This window comes from Camellia sinensis, chromosome 4 (assembly GCF_055761805.1).
Source record: "Camellia sinensis isolate YWXY chromosome 4, ASM5576180v1, whole genome shotgun sequence".
NCBI classification, from domain to species: domain Eukaryota; kingdom Viridiplantae; phylum Streptophyta; class Magnoliopsida; order Ericales; family Theaceae; genus Camellia; species Camellia sinensis.
Genome location: NC_138964.1, coordinates 212,460,957 through 212,482,274, shown reverse-complemented (window position 1 = coordinate 212,482,274; position 21,318 = coordinate 212,460,957). Strand labels below are relative to the sequence as shown.

The 21,318-nt window shown below is 38.0% G+C and overlaps 1 protein-coding gene across 2 annotated transcripts; it reads right to left on the bottom strand.

The window, feature by feature from the left end:
* Positions 1-15,329: 15,329 nt before the first annotated feature.
* LOC114308268 (uncharacterized) lies at positions 15,330-20,842 on the bottom strand. 2 transcript variants are annotated; one of them, XM_028253829.2, is made up of 4 exons: positions 20,574-20,842; positions 20,320-20,406; positions 17,775-17,991; positions 15,330-17,071 (listed from the first exon to the last, which is right to left on the bottom strand). In XM_028253829.2, the coding sequence occupies exons 3-4, from the start codon at positions 17,914-17,916 to the stop codon at positions 15,780-15,782; spliced, it is 1,434 nt and encodes a 477-aa protein (XP_028109630.2). In that variant the 5' UTR covers positions 17,917-17,991; positions 20,320-20,406; positions 20,574-20,842; the 3' UTR covers positions 15,330-15,779. The 2 variants fall into 2 exon arrangements, with proteins under 2 accessions (XP_028109630.2, XP_082723588.1); XM_082867462.1 differs by lacking the exon at positions 20,320-20,406 and having other exon boundaries at positions 20,574-20,825.
* Positions 20,843-21,318: the final 476 nt, after the last annotated feature.

The window sequence follows — 21,318 nt, the reverse complement described above, 5'->3', positions numbered from 1 at the left end:
TTGATATTTTAAATAGGGTGAATTATATTAACGGTTCCTGTAATTTAGGAGTTGTGTTATTTTGGTTCTCAACCTTTTAATTGTGATACATTATTATTTATTCTATGCATTTTCATAAAATCTTTTTAAGATTTCTTTCATGTACTTTAATAACCCATACGCAAAACGATCAAACTGATATATCATCCATGATATACACCATTAATTGACACTAATTAATTTATAATGAAAAATGAAATAATTTTAAGAAAATGCTATGGATCCCAAACAAATTACCAAATTTTCTACCAAACCTCTCACATGTGTGAGAGGTTTGGTATAAAATTTGGTAATTTGTTTGGGATCCCTAACATAACTCATAATTTTATACTAATTGATACTATTAATGAAAATAATAATTTTTTTATACTAATTATATTATTTTTTATTAATGAAATAACTTTTTAAAAATTAAAACTGAAAAAAATGACAAAATAATTATTTTTATATCATATAAGGGTAAAAATCACAATTTTACAGTAAAAAGTTATTTTACAGCTTATCAACCAAACACTATTCTACTGTTTAAATTCATAATCTCACAGCTGCACCAAACAGGTTAATAGCTTATGTTCACAGTTGTAAGTTATAATCTGTTAAGTTATAATCTATAATCACTTTTTCACAGTTCTACCAAATGGAGCTATTGTATAAAAGAGTAATTACAAATTTCATTTTTTCTGTTAATTTTATTAAATAAAAAATTATAATAAGAGAATATTTATAATTTTCAAAACTATAGAAATAATTCGTATTTTAAATAAATCTTAGAGTGTATTTATGTTTCCTCAATTTTATATTTCTCCTCTCTTGTGTATTTTTCCTGGATTTTTTTTTAATTTTTTATTGGAACAGATTTGACATCGTTATATCTTGTGCCAAATTTTGATAATAATTTTTTTCTCTCCTTTGTTGGGGGAAAACAAATGTTATTTGTATTTAGTGTTTTGCGAAAAAAATTAAGAATTAAAGTAGGAATTCTAAATTTTGATATTTTAAATAGGGCGAATTATATTAACGGTTCTTGTAATTTAGGAATTGTGTTATTTTGGTTCTCAACCTTTTAATTGTGATACATTTAACCTTATTTTTTATATTTTTTTACCAAATTAAATTTTAGTATGTATTTGGATGATGATCATGTAATGGATGGTTTATTTTTTGATATTTTTGGATGATTATCATGTAATAGATAGTTATATTTGTTGTTAACAAATATTTTTGAATAGTTATCGTGTAATAGATGGTTATTAGGTTTTTAATGTGTTTAATATATGAAATATTTTTAGTTTTGGATTTAATGTATTGGTTTTAATAATGATATTGTAACGCCCTAAAAAAAAATACATAAAACTCATCTCTTTAGACATGCATTGATACAAAGAAACCAACCATCTTTCTATTAATCTAAGTAGTTCTTACAAAATATTACATGTTAACAACAAAAGCAAATGCTCTACGGGCTTACAGCTTTCCAAGTTAACACTTTGTTATAAAAAAAAGAGTGCTAACTCAATACATATTAAGCCCTTGGCTTGAATTTACATGTAATACATCAAAAGAAAACAAATAACAAAGCAGTCTGTCTGCCTCTAGCCTCTCAAGTTATGTCCTTGGAGGTGGCATGCTACCTGTACTTGAAAATGATGTCCCATAAAGGGTGAGCCACAGCCCAGTAGAAATACACTAAACCAGCCATGAACAATGACTAAAAGATTAGCAATTGATAGATGGTCAACACAGATACATCCACATATATCACATTTCGATTTCATGACATTAAGTCCATGCTACATTTCATTTTTCATGTCTTTTCCAACTTTGAGTTTGAAAACAAGGCTTAACACCTAGCCAAATAACTTAATGAGATTTAGACTCATCTTTAAAACACTTTCAAAATTCACGAGGGATACACATTTTAGTGCTGTATCAATAACGCATAAACCATTCCCACACTTTGCGAAAGATACACATTTCGGTGTTGTATCAACATAACATAGAATCACTTCTATACCTTACAATTGATAACGATATACATTTTAGTGCTATATCAAATCAATTCAAACACTTCCATAATCAACACTTGATACACATTGTAGCGCTGTATTAAAGTCACACCAAATCCGGTTTAGAGGTCCATCCCCTATCTTCCCTTAAACCGTGGAGTACATCCCCTATCTCCTCCCACAGAATACATGCATATAAACATAGATCATATACAATCAATACATAGAATTAATGTATTATTCCAGTTGCTATGTCACGACCCAAACCCGCCCCGAGAAGGTTGGCATCATAACCGGCCAGTAATTCTAGATTACCACAAGCCTTTCTGTACAAAACATACATAACCGGGGCTTGCGGAAGCGAAAACAAAACACTAATAGTCCAAAGAGCTGTGCATTTATATGAACATACATTACATGCCAAAAATGTTAATTTACCCACTACATTACATCACATATAATCAAAACTCATGTACAAAACATAGGCTCACGCCACATGTACAACCAAAACCAAGCTTCCTAACGGCCTTCTAGGCCTAGACCCAACTCGGAGGCACCAAAACACCGGGTAGGCTTCAAAACGGCGGTTCGGCTCGGACTCCGCCTAGGCTTGACTTCCAGAGTGCTCACCTATAAATACATATATACAAACAATGAGCTAAAGCTCAGCAAGTAACATTAAAGTAAAGGGGTAGTGAACGAATTCCACATTTCATATATCCATAAAATAAATCATTCATAAACATAATCATCTCATATCAGAACATACATAATGGCATACTCCATAGAACATAACATTTGTCGTCCAACGACTAGAGTAACCGGTCCCGGACACCGATTAAACACATACCGAGATCTCGTAAACTGGTCCACTTAGGACTATCTATGGATGCCATACTAGATTCGCAAACTGGACATTCGTTCACAGAAAACATTTATCATTTCAAAACCATAGCATAACGTAGCACTTTTAAACATAGATCATACTAACATATCTTTACAGAAATGTTACTCACAGTGGGTTTCCAAAACCGGTTGCACGGTTTTCGCCTCCTGACCTGCCATTATCAACATATAACACATTTCTTCAATACACATTATCATTAACTCACTTAATTCATGCCATTCTATCCTTTCTTTACTCTATTTCATGATTATGAGATGCTAAATGATGCAAATGACATGTGAAAATCATGTAATTCAACTTCTCAAACTTTCTTGAAATAAGTCCCCCGCTCGAGCGCCCCTTTGTCAGCTCGAGCGGACTGCACAAATCCAAAACTACTGGGAGGCCGATTTTCACGCTCGAGCGGGAATCCCTCCGCTCGAGCGGACCACGCGAAAATCTGAAATTCTGGACTCTTCTCAAGCTTCAATCTCTCCTTTGCCAAAACAACTTCAAAGTGATGAAATCCAAGTCCCAAAACCCTTGACCAACAACTTGAATTAAACATTATAGCTTCTAAACAAACCCAAATGCATCATATACAAGATCGAACCATGAATTGAGGTGAAGAATCATAACTATTCATGTAAAAGCTTCATTTCTTCATATCCATGGAGGTTCTTCCTCAAGAATGCCAAACATAAACATAAATCATCAATTTATGCCATACATGCTCAAATTAAACATATTTCTTCTTCAATCCACTTATTTACCATGAGGTCATGCATGAATCAACCTTATTTCAAGAAATTAGAGAGGAATTCTTACCTTAAGCACTTAATTGGAGAAAATGTAGCTTGATTCTCTTTTTCCCTCTTCTTTCTCCCTTCTCCCGAATCCTTCTCTCTCTCTCTCTCTCTCTCTCTCTCTCTCTCTCTTTCTAGATTTTTCTTTTCTTATTGTTGAGTCAAAGAGTCAACATCCTTATCTATATGTACATATATGTCATAAAAATAGAATTGTGCCATAATCTTGAGCCAAACAAGGCTTAACGAATCAGACGGAATTCAGTCTTCAATTTATCGCCCCAAATGGTTCTAAAAATTCCCGGTATCTTATAGACGCGTTCAATTTCGTTTTCTGAACCCATTACGGTCGTCAATTTCGGTCCCAAAGTTCTCATCTCAACAGATATTCTTCTAATTCAAACAGATATTCTTCAATTAATTCGTATAAACACATAATTAATTACTGATAAATATGACACATGTTTTGGGGTCATTACATGCTGTATTCAATAGCATACTCAATCGATTAGTTTTAGTTTGCCTAATCATCATGCAGTGTCTACAACAATCAAGACTATCCTCCACCGATAGCCCAAAGCAGTTATTTCTATACTGAAAATAAATGCACCAAATGGATATATAATCAACATTTCAACTAGGTGAGCGATGAACGAATCTAACTACATCCTTTAATCTCATCCACATCCAATTCCAACATTCTCAATTTAATTCTTTTTTTTTTTCAAATTAATTATACCAATTAATTTATCAATATAATTAGAGCATTTCCCATAATTAATATCACAACCCTAAGGTTCCATTTTCACCAATAATCCAATATTGATCTCATTTCTCTATGCCAAACATGTATACAAGTTTATATAAACAAAACCCCAACTTTTGTAAAATTACACAAAGGTCCAAACTTTCTCAAAATTACCCAACAACCCCCAACTCATCAAAACGCTAAAATTCAAAGACAAAACTCATGAGAAGGAATAGGATATCCCTACCTCGAAGTTAGAGCTCAAACAGGGAAGTTGAAGAAAACCAAAATGCTCCAAACTCAAAGATCCATAGATCAAAATGGAGCCTTCGACAATCCACACACTTTTTACAAAGGCCGGAGGATAGTGAGACACTCTAATTAGATCAAACCCTAGAGAGAAGGGAGTTTCTAGAGAGAGGAGCTCTCAAAATATCTTTGTAGAAAGTAAGAGAGAGAGAGAATGTAAAAAGTGATTTTAAAATGCCCAGCTGCCAACTGATATACGACATTCCCGCTCGAGCGGAGAACACAGCGCTCGAGTGTCAAGAACAAAAAACTCGGTACGCTCGAGCGCAAGAAGGCCCGCTCGAGCGCCAAGACACAAGAATAAAGTACATCCGCTGGAGCGCGAAAACCAGTCCGCTCGAGCGTGGATTTCCCCCTTCCAGAACTTACACCAAAAAGTACTACCCGCTCGAGCGCCAGAGTACCCGCTCGAGCGCGACCGCTCAAGCGTAAAGAAACCCGCTCGAGCGTAAAAATCACACCTGCAAAAGTTTTGCAGGGACACGAAATACTGGGAGTGTGCAATCTCCGCTCGAGCGCAACAAAGCCCGCTCGAGCGGAACGGCCGAAAACGTGGCAACAAGATTTTAGACCAAGGTTCAACCCACCAGTTCGAAACATGCCCAACACATCCTAAAACTCAAACAAATGGAATTAAAGTACGACAACAAGATAGATATAACTACCAACTCCATGGAACCGAGTCCGGAATACAATAGAACAGTAAAGGGACAACCGGGATCGCTGTAACCTCCCCCCTTAAAGAATTTCGTCCCCGAAATTAAATACAAGTTTTTTAAAAACAAGATTTTCTCAATTCCCAACATTATCACAATGCGAATTTTAACAACTCGACCCATTGCCGATCATCTCATCTCTTTTCAAGAAGCAGTTTACAACATTTTCTACAACATGCATTATAGTTATGCATTCCCTGAAATTTCACAAATTTCAATACTACATTCCACAATTCTATATCATATTCAGTATTCATGATATATTTCCATTTCTACAATACATCCAACATATGCAATGTTACATTACACTTCCATTTTGAGGCAAGTTTCAAAATACTTCCATTAAATCAAAACATAAACCATGTTTTACAACCTAAGATATATTCAATACTCTTAAGGTTCAACAATACAACAAAATATACAATACATGCTCAAACATCCACAAGTAGATCCGGATATCTCTCTCGGACCTCCAACTCACGTTCCCAAGTGGCTTCCTCCACTCCGTGATGTTTCCACAAGACTTTTACCAAGGGAATGGTCTTGCCTCGCAAGACCTGATCTCGCCTATCCAAGACCCGAACCGGTCTCTCCTCATACAAGGCATCCTCATCAACCTCTAAGTCGGTCCAATCTAATACATGCAATGGATCTGGCTCATACTTCCGAAGCATACTCACATGAAACACGTCATGAACTCCGGACAACTGCGATGGCAAAGCTAAACGATAGACAACCTCGCCAATCCTCTCAAGGATCTCAAAAGGGCCAATAAACCGAGGGGACAACTTCCCACTCTTCCCAAACCTCATCAATCCCCGCCTAGGTGATATCTTCAGAAAGACATGATCACCCACCTCAAATACCAAAGGTCGCCTCCTACGGTCAGCGTAAGATTTCTGACGACTCTGGGATGTAACAAGCCTCCTACGGATAAGCTCAACTTTCTCCGTCGTCTCCCTAACCAACTCCGGACCCAACAAAGGTGCATCACCCACCTCGGCCCAACACACTGGAGACCTACACGGTCGACCATACAAGGCCTCAAACGGTGCCATACCGATGCTAGACTGAAAACTGTTGTTGTAGGCAAACTCCACCAAGGGCAAGTGTCTCTCCCACGTCCCACTAAAGTCAAGGACACAACCTCGAAGCATATCCTCAAGGATCTGAATAGTACGCTCGGACTACCCGTCGGTCTGAGGATGATAAGCCGTACTAAAGGTCAACTTAGTGCCCAAGGCACTCTGCAAACTCTGCCACAACCTAGCTGTAAAATGAGGATCTCTATCTGAGACGATCGTCATTGGGACCCCGTGCAATCTCACTAAGTCCCGAATATACAAGTCGGCGAGATGATCTACCGAATCTCTCACGGGCATAGGAATGAAGTGCGCCGACTTAGTCAACCGGTCTACAACCACCCAAATGGTATCATTACCCCGCTGGGTCCTCGGAAGACCTACAACGAAGTCCATAGTGACGTGCTCCCACTTCCACTCAGTAATAGGCAAGGGTTGTAACAAACCCGCTGGCCTTTGATGCTCGGCCTTCACTTGCTGGAAAGTAAGGCACTTCGATACGAAAATAGCCACATCTCTCTTCATACCCCGCCACCAAAACTGGCGACCCAAATCCCGATGCATCTTAGTACCTCCCGGATGCACCGCAAGGCGTGAATGATGGAACTCTCGGAGTACTTCCTCTCGGTAAGACTCCAGCACAAACAAACGGTCTCGGTATTTCACACTCTGGTCGGGGTACACCGCCAAACCCTTCTCAACCTTCCCGTTGGAGATCTTCTCTCGGAAGGACTCTACCTCAAGGTCACCTCTCTGTGCCTCTAATACTCGGGTCACAAGTGTAGGCTGCGCAACAATAAAAAACAAGGCCACAGCCTCAACAGATTCGCCTAGAAGCAAATCAAACTCGCCAAGTGCACCCAACATCTCCCATTCCCGGATGGCTATACAAGCTACATCACTAATGGATTTCCTACTAAGGGCATCGGCCACAACATTGGCCTTCCCCGGGTGATAATGCAACTCAAAATCATAGTCCTCAATGAACTCCATCCATCTCCCCTGCCTCAAATTCAAGTCCCTCTGTGTAAACAGATACTTCAAACTCTTGTGGTCTGAGAACACCTCGAACCTCTCACCATAAAGGTAGTGCCTCCAAATCTTCAAGGCGAAGATCACTGCTGCTAGCTCTAGGTCACATGTAGGGTAATTTTTCTCGTGTATTTTCAACTGACGTGAGCCATAAGTTACCACTTTCCCCTCTTGCATCAACACACAACCCAAACCCTCTCGTGAGGCATCACAATAAACTGCATAACCCAACCCTCTCTCCGGAATAATCAAGACCGGAGCGGTGGTCAATCTAACCTTCAACTCTTGGAACGACTTTTTGTAAGTCTCACTCCACATAAACTTGACCCCTTTTTGCGTCAATCTAGTCAACGGCGAAGCTAGCCTGGAGAAATCTTTCACAAACCGACGGTAATACCCAGCTAATCCTAAAAAACTGCGGATCTCAAACACGCTCTTAGGCTATGCCCAATCTTGCACTGCCTCTACCTTGGATGTATCAACAGACACCCCTTCCCCGGATACCACATGGCCTAAGAATTTGACCTCTCCTAGCCAGAACTCACACTTCCCAAACTTGGCATACAGCCTATGGGCTCTAAGCAACTCAAGCACCACTCTCAAGTGTTCCTCGTGCTCTTCCTCAGAAGGCGAATAGATAAGAATGTCGTCCACGAAAACGACTATAAATCGATCCAAGAATTCTCGGAAGATCCGGTTCATCAAGTCCATAAAGACTGCCGGTGCATTGGTAAGCCCGAATGGCATCACCAGAAACTCATAATGGCTATACCGCGTACGGAATGCCGTCTTCGGAATATCCTCCTCCCTGACCCTCAACTAGTGGTAACCCGATCTCAAGTCTATCTTAGAAAAACAACGGGAATCCTTCAACTGGTCAAACAGGTCATCTATACGGGGCATAGGGTACTTATTCTTAACCGTAGCCCGATTCAACTTTCGGTAGTCGATACACAATCTCAAGGCACCATCTTTCTTTTTAGCAAAGAGGGCCGGTGCTCCCCACGGCGAAACACTAGGGCGAAAAAAACCCTTATTTAGAAATTCCTGGAGCTGAATCTTCAACTCACTCAACTCGGCTGGGGAAAAACGATAAGGTGCCATAGAAATCGGCGCTGTGCCGGGCACTAAATCAATAGAGAACTCTATCTCTCGGTGAGGTGGCAAACTAACGAGATCCTCGGGAAAAACATCCGAATACTCACTAACCACCCTCGGCAATACAATCTGGGTCTCATCACACTCACTACTCATAAAGCTAGCAAGTAGACCACTAAGCTTATTCCGCCCCTCGCGGATCATACATCGGTGGCAACACACTACCAACCCGATCCCCCAAGAAATGGAAACACTCCCCGCTCAAAGTACAAACTGTGACCCTCTGGCGGTAGCAATCAATAACAGCTCGGTACGACGATAGCCAGTCCATACCCAAAATAACATCAAAACCCTTCAGGGGCATGACAACAAAAGGAAAAGGAAGCCTATGGTCGGCGACCTCTACATCACAAACTCTAACACCTTGTTTCAAGATCAACTCACCACCAACAGGCGATACTACACATATAGGAGATGCTAACTGTGCCAACTCCAATTCCAAAACAGATGCAAATGCAGCAGATACAAAAGAATGAGATACATCCATATCAATCAATACACTAGCAACTGAGTTGCAAAATAGAAAGGTACCTCTCACTACTGATGAAGCCGGTACTAGGTCCTGCGCGGTAACAGCATACACGCGCCCTGTAGGCCCCTGATCTAACTGCTCACCCCTCGGAGTAAACGACTGCTGCACTGATTGGGACGACGAAGCTCCCGGATTGGCCCTCGAGGCCTGCACAGACTGAGCTGGCTGAAAACCCTGCGTCTGCCTAGAACCAAACGCGCCCGAAGTGGCACTCAACTGTGGGCAAAACCTCTTTAGGTGCCCAGGCTGACCATACTGATAACAAGACAAGGGCTGACCCCTGTCCTGACTCTGGCTCTGCAGTCTAGCTGAAGATGAAGCAGTTCTCTGACCTCCTCACCTCTGTGGGCAAACTGAAGCCTTGTGGCCCAACTGACCACACTTGTAACAGGTGAACTCCCTTCGATTACCTCTCCCCGAGCCTGCACTCGGCACTGGAAAGGTTGACCTAGCAACACCACCCTGAGACTGCTGAGGGTTAGCACCCCTCTGTCTCCTGTCATCACCCTGACCATTTTGGCTCCTCTTGGAGCCTCTCTGTCCCTCCTCTTCCTGCATCATGATCTCCATATGGACTGCAGCATCAACCAAGCTCCCATAATCTCGAATCATCGAACCTCTAACTCTCATCTTGAGGCCGCGCCTCAACCTCTTCTCAAACTCAATACAACGGCGTTCCTCGGATGCCACAAGTTCAGGTGTGAACCTGGACAAACTAGTGAAAGCAGCCTCATACTCGGCTACTGAAGAACTCAACTGCAAAAGCTGGCAGAACTGGTCTCTCAGTTTCTCCCTGACTGTTGGAGACAAATACTTCTCCTGAAAGGCCTCCATAAAAGCCTCCCACGTGCCAGCAATACGGCCCCTCATGTATTTCCACCACTGACCTACACCTCCTTTAAGCTGGAAGGATGCCAAGGTCACTTTCAACGCTCCGTCTTCGATGCCAAGCATCTCGAACGTCTTACTCATTTGTTCTAACCACTCATCAGCCTTCAGTGGCTCCTTTGGATCCCCAATAAACTCGTCCGGGTTGGACAGAAAAAACTCCCTTTTTCAAAAAAGAAGGCCCTGCTTCAATAACCTAGGCCTGAACTGGATTCTCAGCTCTAAGAATTCCCATAGACTCCCTCAAAGCATCGGCTATTCCTCGGGCTAAAGCGCCCATAGCCTCCTGACCTGCTGGCTCGGCTACATTGGCCTGACCAACTCCCTCCTGCTGTGTCGGAATATCATCCGGCAAAGGCATCTCCTGCCTACCACGTCTGCCACGTCTACCACGTCCTCGTCCTAACATCTTAATAAAGGTAACGAAAAACGTTAGCACATTCATAAATGTGCCAAAACTAAACACTCGCGTCCTAATACATGGACAACTGTAATTCACTCCACGTAAGCACATAAATACATAAGCACTTACGAATTTCATTTCCGGATAATGATAGTCCCGAGGCGTTACTAGAGTTCTGGTTAGAAATAGCATTGATCAAGTGCTTTTCCAACAAGACTCATAGAAACCCAAGGATCCAATCAACATCCTAGAAACTAAATCCCATACCAAGGTAGTCACATAAACATGTTATCAAATAAACACATAATGTCACACATAAATTTCTAACAAGCGAGGCAAACCCATTGTGATACTAATCACTTCTCACGTACCCAAAGTATTCGAACCCGGTATGCTCTGATACTAAGTTGTAACGCCCTCAAAAAAAAAAAATACATAAAACTTATCTCTTTAGACATGCATTGATACAAAGAAACCAACCATCTTTCCATTAATCTGAGTAGTTCTTACAAAGTATTACATGTTAACAACTAAAGCAAATGCCCTACGGGCTTACAGCTTTCCAAGTTAACACTTGGTTACAAAAAGAAGGGTGCTAACTCAATACATATTAATCCCTTGGCTTGAATTTACATGTAATACATCAAAAGAAAACAAATAACAAAGCAGTCTGTCTGCCTCTAGCCTCCCAAGCTATGTCCTTGGAGGTGGCATGCTACCTGTACCTGAAAATGATGTCCCATAAAGGGTGAGCCACAACCCAGTAGAAATACACTAAACCAGCCATGAACAATGACTAAAAGATTAGCAATTGATAGATGGTCAACACAGATACATCCACATATATCACATTTCGATTTCATGACATTAAGTCCATGTTACATTTCATTTCTCATGTCTTTTCCAACTTTGAGTTTGAAAACAAGGCTCAACACCTGGCCAAATAACTTAATGAGATTTAGACTCATCTTTAAAACAATTTAAAAATTCATGAGGGATACACATTTTAGTTCTGTATCAATAACGCATAAACCATTCCCACACTTTGCGAAAGATACACATTTCGGTGCTGTATCAACATAACATAGAATCACTTCTATACCTTACAATTGATAACGATATACATTTTAGTGCTATATCAAATCAATTCAAACACTTCCATAATCAACACTTGATACACATTGTAGCGCTGTATCAAAGTCACACCAAATCCGGTTTAGAGGTCCATCCCCTATTTTCCCCTAAACCGTGGAGTACATCCCCTATCTCCTCCCACACAACACATGTATATAAACATAGATCATATACAATCAATCAATACATAGAATTAATGTATTATTCCAGTTGCTATATTCAATAACATACTCAATCAATTAGTTTTAGTTTGCCTAATCATCATGCAGTATCTACAACAATCAAGACTATCCTCCACCGATAGCCCAAAGCAGTTATTTCTATACTGAAAATAAATGCACCAAATGGATATATAATCAACATTTCAACTAGGTGAGCAATGAACGAATTTAACTACACTCTTTAATCTCATCCACATCCAATTCCAACATTCTCAATTTAATTCCTCTTTTCTTCAAATTAATTATACTAATTAATTTATCAATGTAATTAGAGCATTTCCCATAATTAACATCACAACCCTAAGGTTCCATTTTCATCAATGATCCAATATTGATCTCATTTCTCTATGCCAAACATGCATACAAGTTTATATAAACAAAACCCCAACTTTTGTAAAATTACACAAAGGTCTAAACTTTCTCAAAATTACCCAACAACCCCCAACTCATCAAAACGCTAAAATTCAAAGACAAAACTCATGAGAAGGAGTAGGATATCCCTACCTCGAAGTTAGAGCTCAAACGGGGAAGTTGAAGAAAACCAAAATGCTTCAAACTCAAAGATCCACGGATCAAAATAGAGCCCTTGACGATCCACACACTTTTTACAAAGGCCGGAGGATAGTGAGACACTCTAACTAGATCAAATCCTAGAGAGAAGGGAGTTTCTAGAGAGAGGAGCTCTCAAAATATCTTTTTAGAAAGTAAGAGAGAGAGAGAATGTAAAAAGTGATTTTAAAATGCCCAGCTGCCAACTGATATACGACATTCCCGCTTGGGCGGAGAACACAACGCTCGAGCGTCAAGAACAAAAAACTCGGTATGCTCGAGCGCAAGAAGGCCCGCTCAAGCGCCTAGACACAAGAATAAAGTACATCCGCTCGAGCGTGGATTTCCCCCTCCCAGAACTTACACTAAAAAGTACTACCCGCTCGAGCGCCAGAGTACCCGCTCGAGCGCGACCGCTCGAGCGTAAAGAAACCTGCTCAAGCGTAAAAATCACACCTGCAGAAGTTTTGCAGGGACACGAAATACTAGAAGTGTGCGATCTCCGCTCGAGCGCAACAAGGGCCGCTCGAGCGGAACGGCCAAAAACCTGGCAACAAGATTTTAGACCAAGATTCAACCCACCTGTTCGAAACATGCCCAACACATCCTAAAACTCAAACAAATGGAATTAAAGGACGACAACAAGATAGATACAACTACCAACTCCACGGAACCGAGTCCGGAATACAACAGAACAGTAAATGGACAACCAGGATCGCTATAGATATCAAAATTATCGTCATACATGACTTTTGAAAATATAAAAATTAATTTAATAAAAATAAATATCAAAAAAATTATTTAAAAAAATTATTTCTATCCTCTCAAAAGATAAAATTATGTAAAAATGATGTGTTTTTATTTTTTTTTTCACCAATTTATTTTTAGTTTCTTAGAAAACATATTTGAAAATAAATTTTGAAAACCTAACCAAACAGAACTTTATAACCAAAAAAGTTTCAACATTATTCATTAAAAAAAAAAGCCATTATATTTCAAACAATATAAGTTAACCAAATGGAGTAATAATATCTTTAATTGTCCTTATTTAAAATGAGATTTAAAATTTATAATCAAATATATTACAATTAAAATATTAAGAATTAAAATAACACAAGTCTCAAATTATAAAGACTATTAATATAATTCGGCCTTGTAAATATTGTAGTGTGCTTAATTTTAACTTTGACAGGTTAATTTGACAGCGTAATATTAAAGATGCTCAAAGAACGAGGAGATGGGTTATTTGGGTTCGAAACTCAACTATGAGCTGTTTACACAAGTCTTTACCTGCTGTGGGACTAGTTTGGCATGTACTAAATAAGTCAAAAAGTCAAAAAGTCACTATCTTATTTAAGTCACATCATCTTATTTAAATCACATCACCTTTCTAATACATCACATCAAACCCAACCCAAACCCACCAATAAGTCAAAAAGTGCACTTTTTTAGGACATCCCAAACCAACCATTTGCTCACATAATATGAATTAAAATATGGTCTAACATGTTTCTGAATTTAGAGGGATTGAAAGCCTTCCAACTTTTGAATTATGGGAGAAGGTGGTTGCAAGGGTTGAGGTGCTGTAATTTATCACCCAATTTTTTTTTTTTTTTGCATTTTCTTCCAAGGGTTTACAAAGTAATGCAATATTTGAAAGTAACTTTAGTGGAAGGAATTTGTAAGTGTCACCAATATGAGAGTCTTGATTAATTGAACCATGGTGTGAACTACAGTGCCATCTCTCATGCTTTTAGTCACAATCCAACCTAACACACGGTGTGAATTTATGTTCCCTTCTTTAAAGGAAAAAATATTTTGAACATATGCCCTAAATCAAGTACAACTTTTGGAGCTATTTCCATAGATTGGTATCAAAAGATTGGTATCAAAATTGAATAATCACACCCAACGCATGAATTTGACCCTTTTTTTTTTCTTTCCATTTTACCTATGAATTCATACAATAAATGAATTTGTGACTCTTAGCCCAATCAAATCCATCCAAGTTGCAGCCCTATATGGGACAGGTACATGGATTTGTGACTTCATCCATTTCGGCTCCAAGTCTCACGAGTCTTGACTCCTCGGTGAGACTAGGGTCACACTATAATTCAAACCTGTACAGAGAAAACAATGCAGGTCCACTGTATGGGGTACCCCTTGTTGGGCCGTCTAGATCCCTCCCTCCGGCTTCCTAGTGGGTAAGAGCTCTTATAATCACGACCAGAAAGAGTTGTCACATGCCCCTACTACCCTTTTTTTCACTAGCAAAACAAAGCAGCCAAGACTTGCACATCAAAATGCAACTCAAAAGAAGGCACCAAATTATAACTTCATGTTGATTTTTATGAAGTGTAGGCTGAAGAATATTAATGCCTCTCAACTGCCTAGTTGAAAAGTGAGGGGAAAAAAACAAAAAGGGAAAATGAGACAAAACCAGCAGATTCAAATAAAGGACTTGTCTGTTTCAAGTTGGTGCCTCCTCTACTAAGCAATGTTGAAGGGACATTTTGCTCTGTATAAACATAATAATGGTTAAATGTTTTGGCAAGCAAGTTTCTCAGCTACAATGCTTAGGAAATACTCAAAACAGTCATGTTTTCATGTGGGCAGATGGGGTCCATTAATTCCTTTTCCCAAAGATTTCTGTTTGGAAGTTGGTTTGGGAAAGCACCAGAGAGAGAGCCTATTCTCATCCTCAGACAGGAATTGTTTGTCCATTCCAATTTGTCCAAACAAGCCACCTAACTCCATTGACAATGGTTTCTCAAAATGAAATGCAGTATATATAACAAAACAATCAAAAAGCAAAAGAGAAAAATAAGTGAAGCATTCATTGGGAAACAAGTAAAATATGACAGAAACAGAGCAATAGCAATGGAGATGAATGTAATTCCACTACAAATTTCCGAACTGAATCTAAGCCTTCTTACAGTAAATATCAAAACTTCAAAATACCACTACACGAAAAGCGATTTTTATTTTCCAGCAAGGGTTTAGCGACCCATATGTTGGAGGTTATGTTCCATGAGAGCTCCTTTGGCGCACCCATGTAGAGCAACCAGCTTTTACCAGTACTATACATTGAAGCCCAGGCTATCTAGCTTCCACCCAAAATCAATTTTTAAAAGGGATATTGCATACTCACCGCCCAGAAAAAATCTTTGGAAGTATGGGGTATGAAATTTGCGAATCAGGCGTTGTTGATTCCATACCTTAGGGCCAGCATTGAAAAAACTGAAACATTTCAAGGACACATGCGGGGTATCATGGCCTGCAATTATCTGCTGCAGTCATTCTTATCTGGACTCCAGCATCAGTCCTCGGATCAACTGGACCATGGGAATCAACCTTGTCACTCTGAGACTCAAAAGATGTGCACGAGTCATCTTGATTTTCTTGATCCTCCACATTATTGCTTGAGATCTTACCTGAAAGTTCAAGCAGAGGATCAAAACCACAACCACCATAGAAATTCCCAACATGTGCTGCCGAAACATCATCTATATTGCCTCGCTCATCCTCCTCACCCATTACAAAGCTATGATTCACAGGGTTTACATCATCTTTACAGGTATCTGTTTCAATCTCCTCAATGCCTTCAAGAAATTCCTCTTCACGATTCTCTTGATTATGACCTGGAAATTCTTGATCCAGAGATTCAACTGCGGAGTCATCATCTTCATCTGCCATTCCAAGTTCACTTCCTTGCCACTCATCATTGTCACTGTCGATGTTTAGCGGCTCAAGCCTGTTTTGCTTGGCACGTTTCCGAAGCATATATACATTGAAATAGTAACTGACCAGGTCCTTTTTTGTTCGGGAGGGGAAAATGGCAGGGAGATGGTCCCAGAAGTTCTTACCCTCCGATGCTGCATTTGAGAGTACAACTTCATAGAAGGTTTGCTCTTCCTCTTCATTCCATTTCTTCGCAACCTCCTCTCCCATGTCACAAAATCCCAATTCCTCAAATATCTTCCGCCCAAGGTTTTCTCTCAGTGCCTCTCTCGCTTCCATGACATGTTGCCTCACACATCTAATAGAACCCATGTCAAGACAATTACAGAAGCTTCTCGTTCCCTCATTCCCGCAACAACTGTATCCAGGTAACTCCATATCGGGCGTAGGGATGACACAAGTACCCACCAGCTTCACCCCATTTTCATCATCATCCACGTGTGCATCTGATTCATCTAAGCCGCCAGAAGATTCACTGAAACCCTTCGGGGCCCATTCAGGAACATCAGCTTGATGATCTGGTCCGACAGAAACTAGTTTTCTAGGCAGATGATCCAAAAGAACTGAATAAATGTCACGAGGCTGAACTAATGCTGTTACTCGGTGGTCAAGTTCAAAATAGTGCGGAAAAAAGGGAAAATGAACTGCAGCCTCTGCTCCAGCATATTCATGGATATTATTGCCATTGACCCACCAATAACTCGAGATGCCACCAGAAGGATTTATTTCAAGTTCTTTGTTGGCCCCATTCAGATCTTCACCAACTGTTTCCCTTGCAACCTTTTCATCTTGAGATTTCCTAGCACTATTCTCGCCTTCATCTATCCATAAAATTTGGGTCAGCCATAAAGAAAAATTCAAAATTGAATATCTATGACCCATTCAGTTGTTAGGAAAGGAAAGTAAAGTACTGGGGAATCAACTTTCCCATATAAATTTTGTTGTTCAATTAGCAGGAAACTTATGGGACCCACATCCTTAACATATATATCCAACTGAAAAACTTTCCCATTACTTTTCTTTTCTTGGTAAATGAACTGTTAAATTTTAATTTTCTTGCAAAATATTGATGTCAAATTAACACACACAAATAAAAATTTCAAAAAAGAATGTTCAAGAGCAAGACTGCAAATAAATCTACAAAACCATTCAATAAAACAAATCCAAAGCCACAAGCAATGACATTCCATTTATTTATATCACTAAGAGATCATAAATGCTAAAACATATTTAACCCTAGAATGCTATTTTATTATCACTTGGCTGAAATCTTTTGGATGGTCAAAGAGTATAAACTATACAGTGATTTTTCCAGAGCATGATTTGTAATAATTTCATCCACAAAGGTCATTCATGAAGCAATATATCTAACATAAAGTATCAAGAAAAGGAAAGGTACAAAAATTGCAGCATGTGCTTTTGCCGTAACAGCTTGACTAATACATGATGCTTGGCAATGACAACGCACAATTCCCAGTGTATTTTCGTCTGAAATTAATAATGATAGAAACAACCAATTATTACCTGAAAAGAATTTCTGGGGACTGGTATTACAACGCGCAATTCCCACAATAAGAGATTGCTGAGCTGTGTGTTCCTGTTGTCTCGGGTGCTTACAACCAACCTCGTATGACTCCTCACCATGGAAAGGTCGTTTAGAAACCATTTCACCCCTTCCAAATAAGAAACAGTTTGAAAAGCAAGACACACAATATGCACAAGAGATAACGCTGCGGAACAGCTGCAGTTTCCACAAGAGAGAAGAGGCAAAGAGCAGCCAACCAAGATGTCAGAAAGAAACAAACAACTCAAGTGAAAATAATAAAATAATAATAATAACAACAAAAACGATTATAATAATTAAGAAAAAGGAGGCACAGAGAGATCGATTTTGTGGGCCTTTCTTTCAATTTCAAAACATTTACCTGAAATTTGGACTTAAAGGACCTAAAACTCAACAAACATAATGGACAACATATTTATCTTATTTTGACAACAAATTTCCCACTTACACAAGATTACTCCATAATTTGTCCATCCCTATATGTCTACTATTATTACTTCCTAAGTTTCACAAAACCTTGTATATTGTGTGTAAGTTTTATGAAATATATACAATCTAATGGCCCCGCTTGGTGTAGCTGTTAAAACAGCTTATAGATTATAACTTAACAGATTATAGATTATGACTTTAATCAGAAGTTGTTAATCTGTTTGGTGTAGCTGTTGGATTATAGATTTAAGTTGCTGAGTAGTGTTTGTTAAATAAGCTGTGAAATAGCTTTTTCAATTAGTTTTAATTTTTTGTTTGTCTACATTTCTCATAAAAAATAATAATAATAATCTATAGTCCATTTGGGTCTTTTTCTATTTTTAAAAAAATAAAAAATAAAAAATTTAAGAGTAGAACCAAAAATTAACATGTCCACAGCAAAAACTAATAATCAGAAATAAGGGGTGAGCAGCTTCTCAGAATCATCTTTTTTGAGTTAAAATAAGCTGTTAGAATCAGAAACTGTTTGAAATAAGTTTAACCAAACAGTCCAAAATAACTTTTTCAAAACTAAAAGCCATAAGTTAGCTCTGAAAAGCTAAAACAAACACCCCCAATATGGTGCATCATTGAAATTCAAGTTCCTTCAATACATGTAGATTGTTCTCATTATTTCCTAGCATATATTTAATAGGGATTTATTAATTTTAATAATTATCTAAGTTTTAAACTTGTCCTAACCTGATCACTTGTACTAGCCTTATGCTTTATTTTGGCCCCTCCAATAATCAAATTCAGGCTCCGCCCCTGGCTGTTGCAACTTATTTATTGCCTTAGTAAACAATTCCAATGCAATAGCATCAAATCCTACATAAGATTCGTAGAATCTTTGATAGCAGGGCACTCTTGGCCAAAGGTTGCTAAAACCCAATTAATTCCATTTAAAAGGAACTCATCTCTTTGTAGCCCCCAAAACTATTTTCATGGACTTAGATCCAACTACTCAAATTACTAGATTTTTTCAGCCTATGTTATCTTTCATTGTCAATATGGTCAAGGACATGCCTCAGGACTCAGCATTAGCGTAATGTAAACACCTTATCCTAAATTCTATAGAATCTCAAATTTTCTTATGTACATCCACATTGTACAGATAAGACAAGTGAACACTGTGATAGTAAAACCAAAGAATTGCAACGTCTGTTGTCATACTCAGACCAAAAAGCAACTCTTACATTAAAAAATAATAATACTAAAAATAAGCCTTGATTTATTTGGGTGGGTCCAATTACTATTCAACTATAAAATTAAGCATAACCTGCACAATTAAACTTCTTGACATGTCAAAAGTACAATTAAAACAGTATAACATACAGTTTAACCACGAATCAAAGATGTTATCTTTTTAATCTATGAAATACCATCCTTATTTGCAGATAACAACATTAATCAGATGTAACCTTTTGCTAAGCTACAGTATCAATAGGAGGACTTCACATAAAGTGAAACATCTTATTTAATTAATTTTTGGCATATGATGTTTTTTTTTGATAGGTAATTTTTGGCATACGACAGATGTATTCCATTCTAGTTTAGGAGAAAAACAAAATAGTGATCCACCTAGACTAAATAAGTATAATGGTTTTTTTTTTTTTTTTTGGCATAAGCATAAAAAAATATCAAAGTTCTGCCAAGGTCACAAGGAATCGGCACATGTCACAATAACAGAAAGCGTACGAACAAAAGCACGATACAAACAAGGCACGATCATTTCCATAAATACGGAGATGCACCAAACATAAATGCAAACAAGATCAATTACTTTAACAAATTAACTAAAATGATTAGTAGGCCAGCAATATCATCATATCATCTCAAATTAAGTAATTCAATAAAAATTCTTACAACCATAATAAATTCAAACCATTTAACACCCTAATGAGCAGGCATGGCTAACATTTTAGCACCCAAATATTTATATACCCAAACTTAAAAAACTCAAAACAAAAGTAAACATCGCATAGAATAATAATAATAATAATAATAATAATTAAAGGAATTATGAACGAGCTTTACCTCCGAAATTCCAAAAAACAACAGTAACAGGAACGACCAGGGTACGATTAGAAGTTTACGAAATGATCAAAATTCAAGTCGAAGAACCTAATTTTAAAAATAAAAATAAAAGAAAATTGAAAAATCAACCGTTTTAAAATAAAAATCTAGATCTGTAATTACAGGGAATTCAAGACTGGTTTAAAGGGTTTCGATCCCAGATGAAAATTTTCGAAGAAATTTAATTATTTTCTTCAAATTCGAAAAGAAATAACCTGAATTAACGAAGAACTAGACAGATACAGTGATGGAGTTGAGAAATTACGCAATCTTCGAAACCCTAACCCTAGAATCGAGTACAGGGCACAGAGAGAAGTGAAAAGGGGATCAATCGAGAGAGAATTGAACGGAGAGAGAGATGAGATGAAGATCAAAGGAAGAAACTGGATCGAAAACTGGATCGAGATGAGAGGGAATCCAATTTGGGGGGAAATGGAGCTTCACTTGGGTAAAGTTTTTATAATTGTTCCAAGGTCCAATGATCGAAACTATTTTCGTGCTTCGTTGCGGTTTGTGAAATTACGAAAAAGGGGCACTAAGTTGGTGATAATTACGAAATGTGACACTTTGAGATTCTGAATCTCGGCGAGTTTTCCGACCAGAAGTAAGATTCTGACAACAAGATGATGATGGTGATGATGATGGTATAGATTGTCCACGTGTAAGTTTATGAAAATGTTACACAAATTAATATAAAAAAATTATATATATTTACTAATGTAAAATTAGAATAAGTAAAATTCTTGAAACACAATAAATAATAATTTTATTTTACATTAGTAAATATATATAATTTTTTTATATAGTACTTTTGATTAATATAAAATAAATAAATGTAATTGATGAATAATTCAAATTTTTTATAATACAATTATTATATTTTTAAAATGTTAAATTTTTAAAATTATTCTTTGATTTAAAATTAAAATAATTTTTTTTTGAGAATATTAATTGTCATGA

Bases quoted from the DNA above. Each gene is read 5' to 3' on its own strand.
- LOC114308268 (XM_028253829.2), bottom strand. From the start codon at position 17,916: ATGGTTTCTAAACGACCTTTCCATGGTGAGGAGTCATACGAGGTTGGT. The intron at 17,072-17,774 runs GTAATAATTGGT...TTTTATGGATAG, and splicing joins TCCCCAGAAATTCTTTTCAG to ATGAAGGCGAGAATAGTGCT.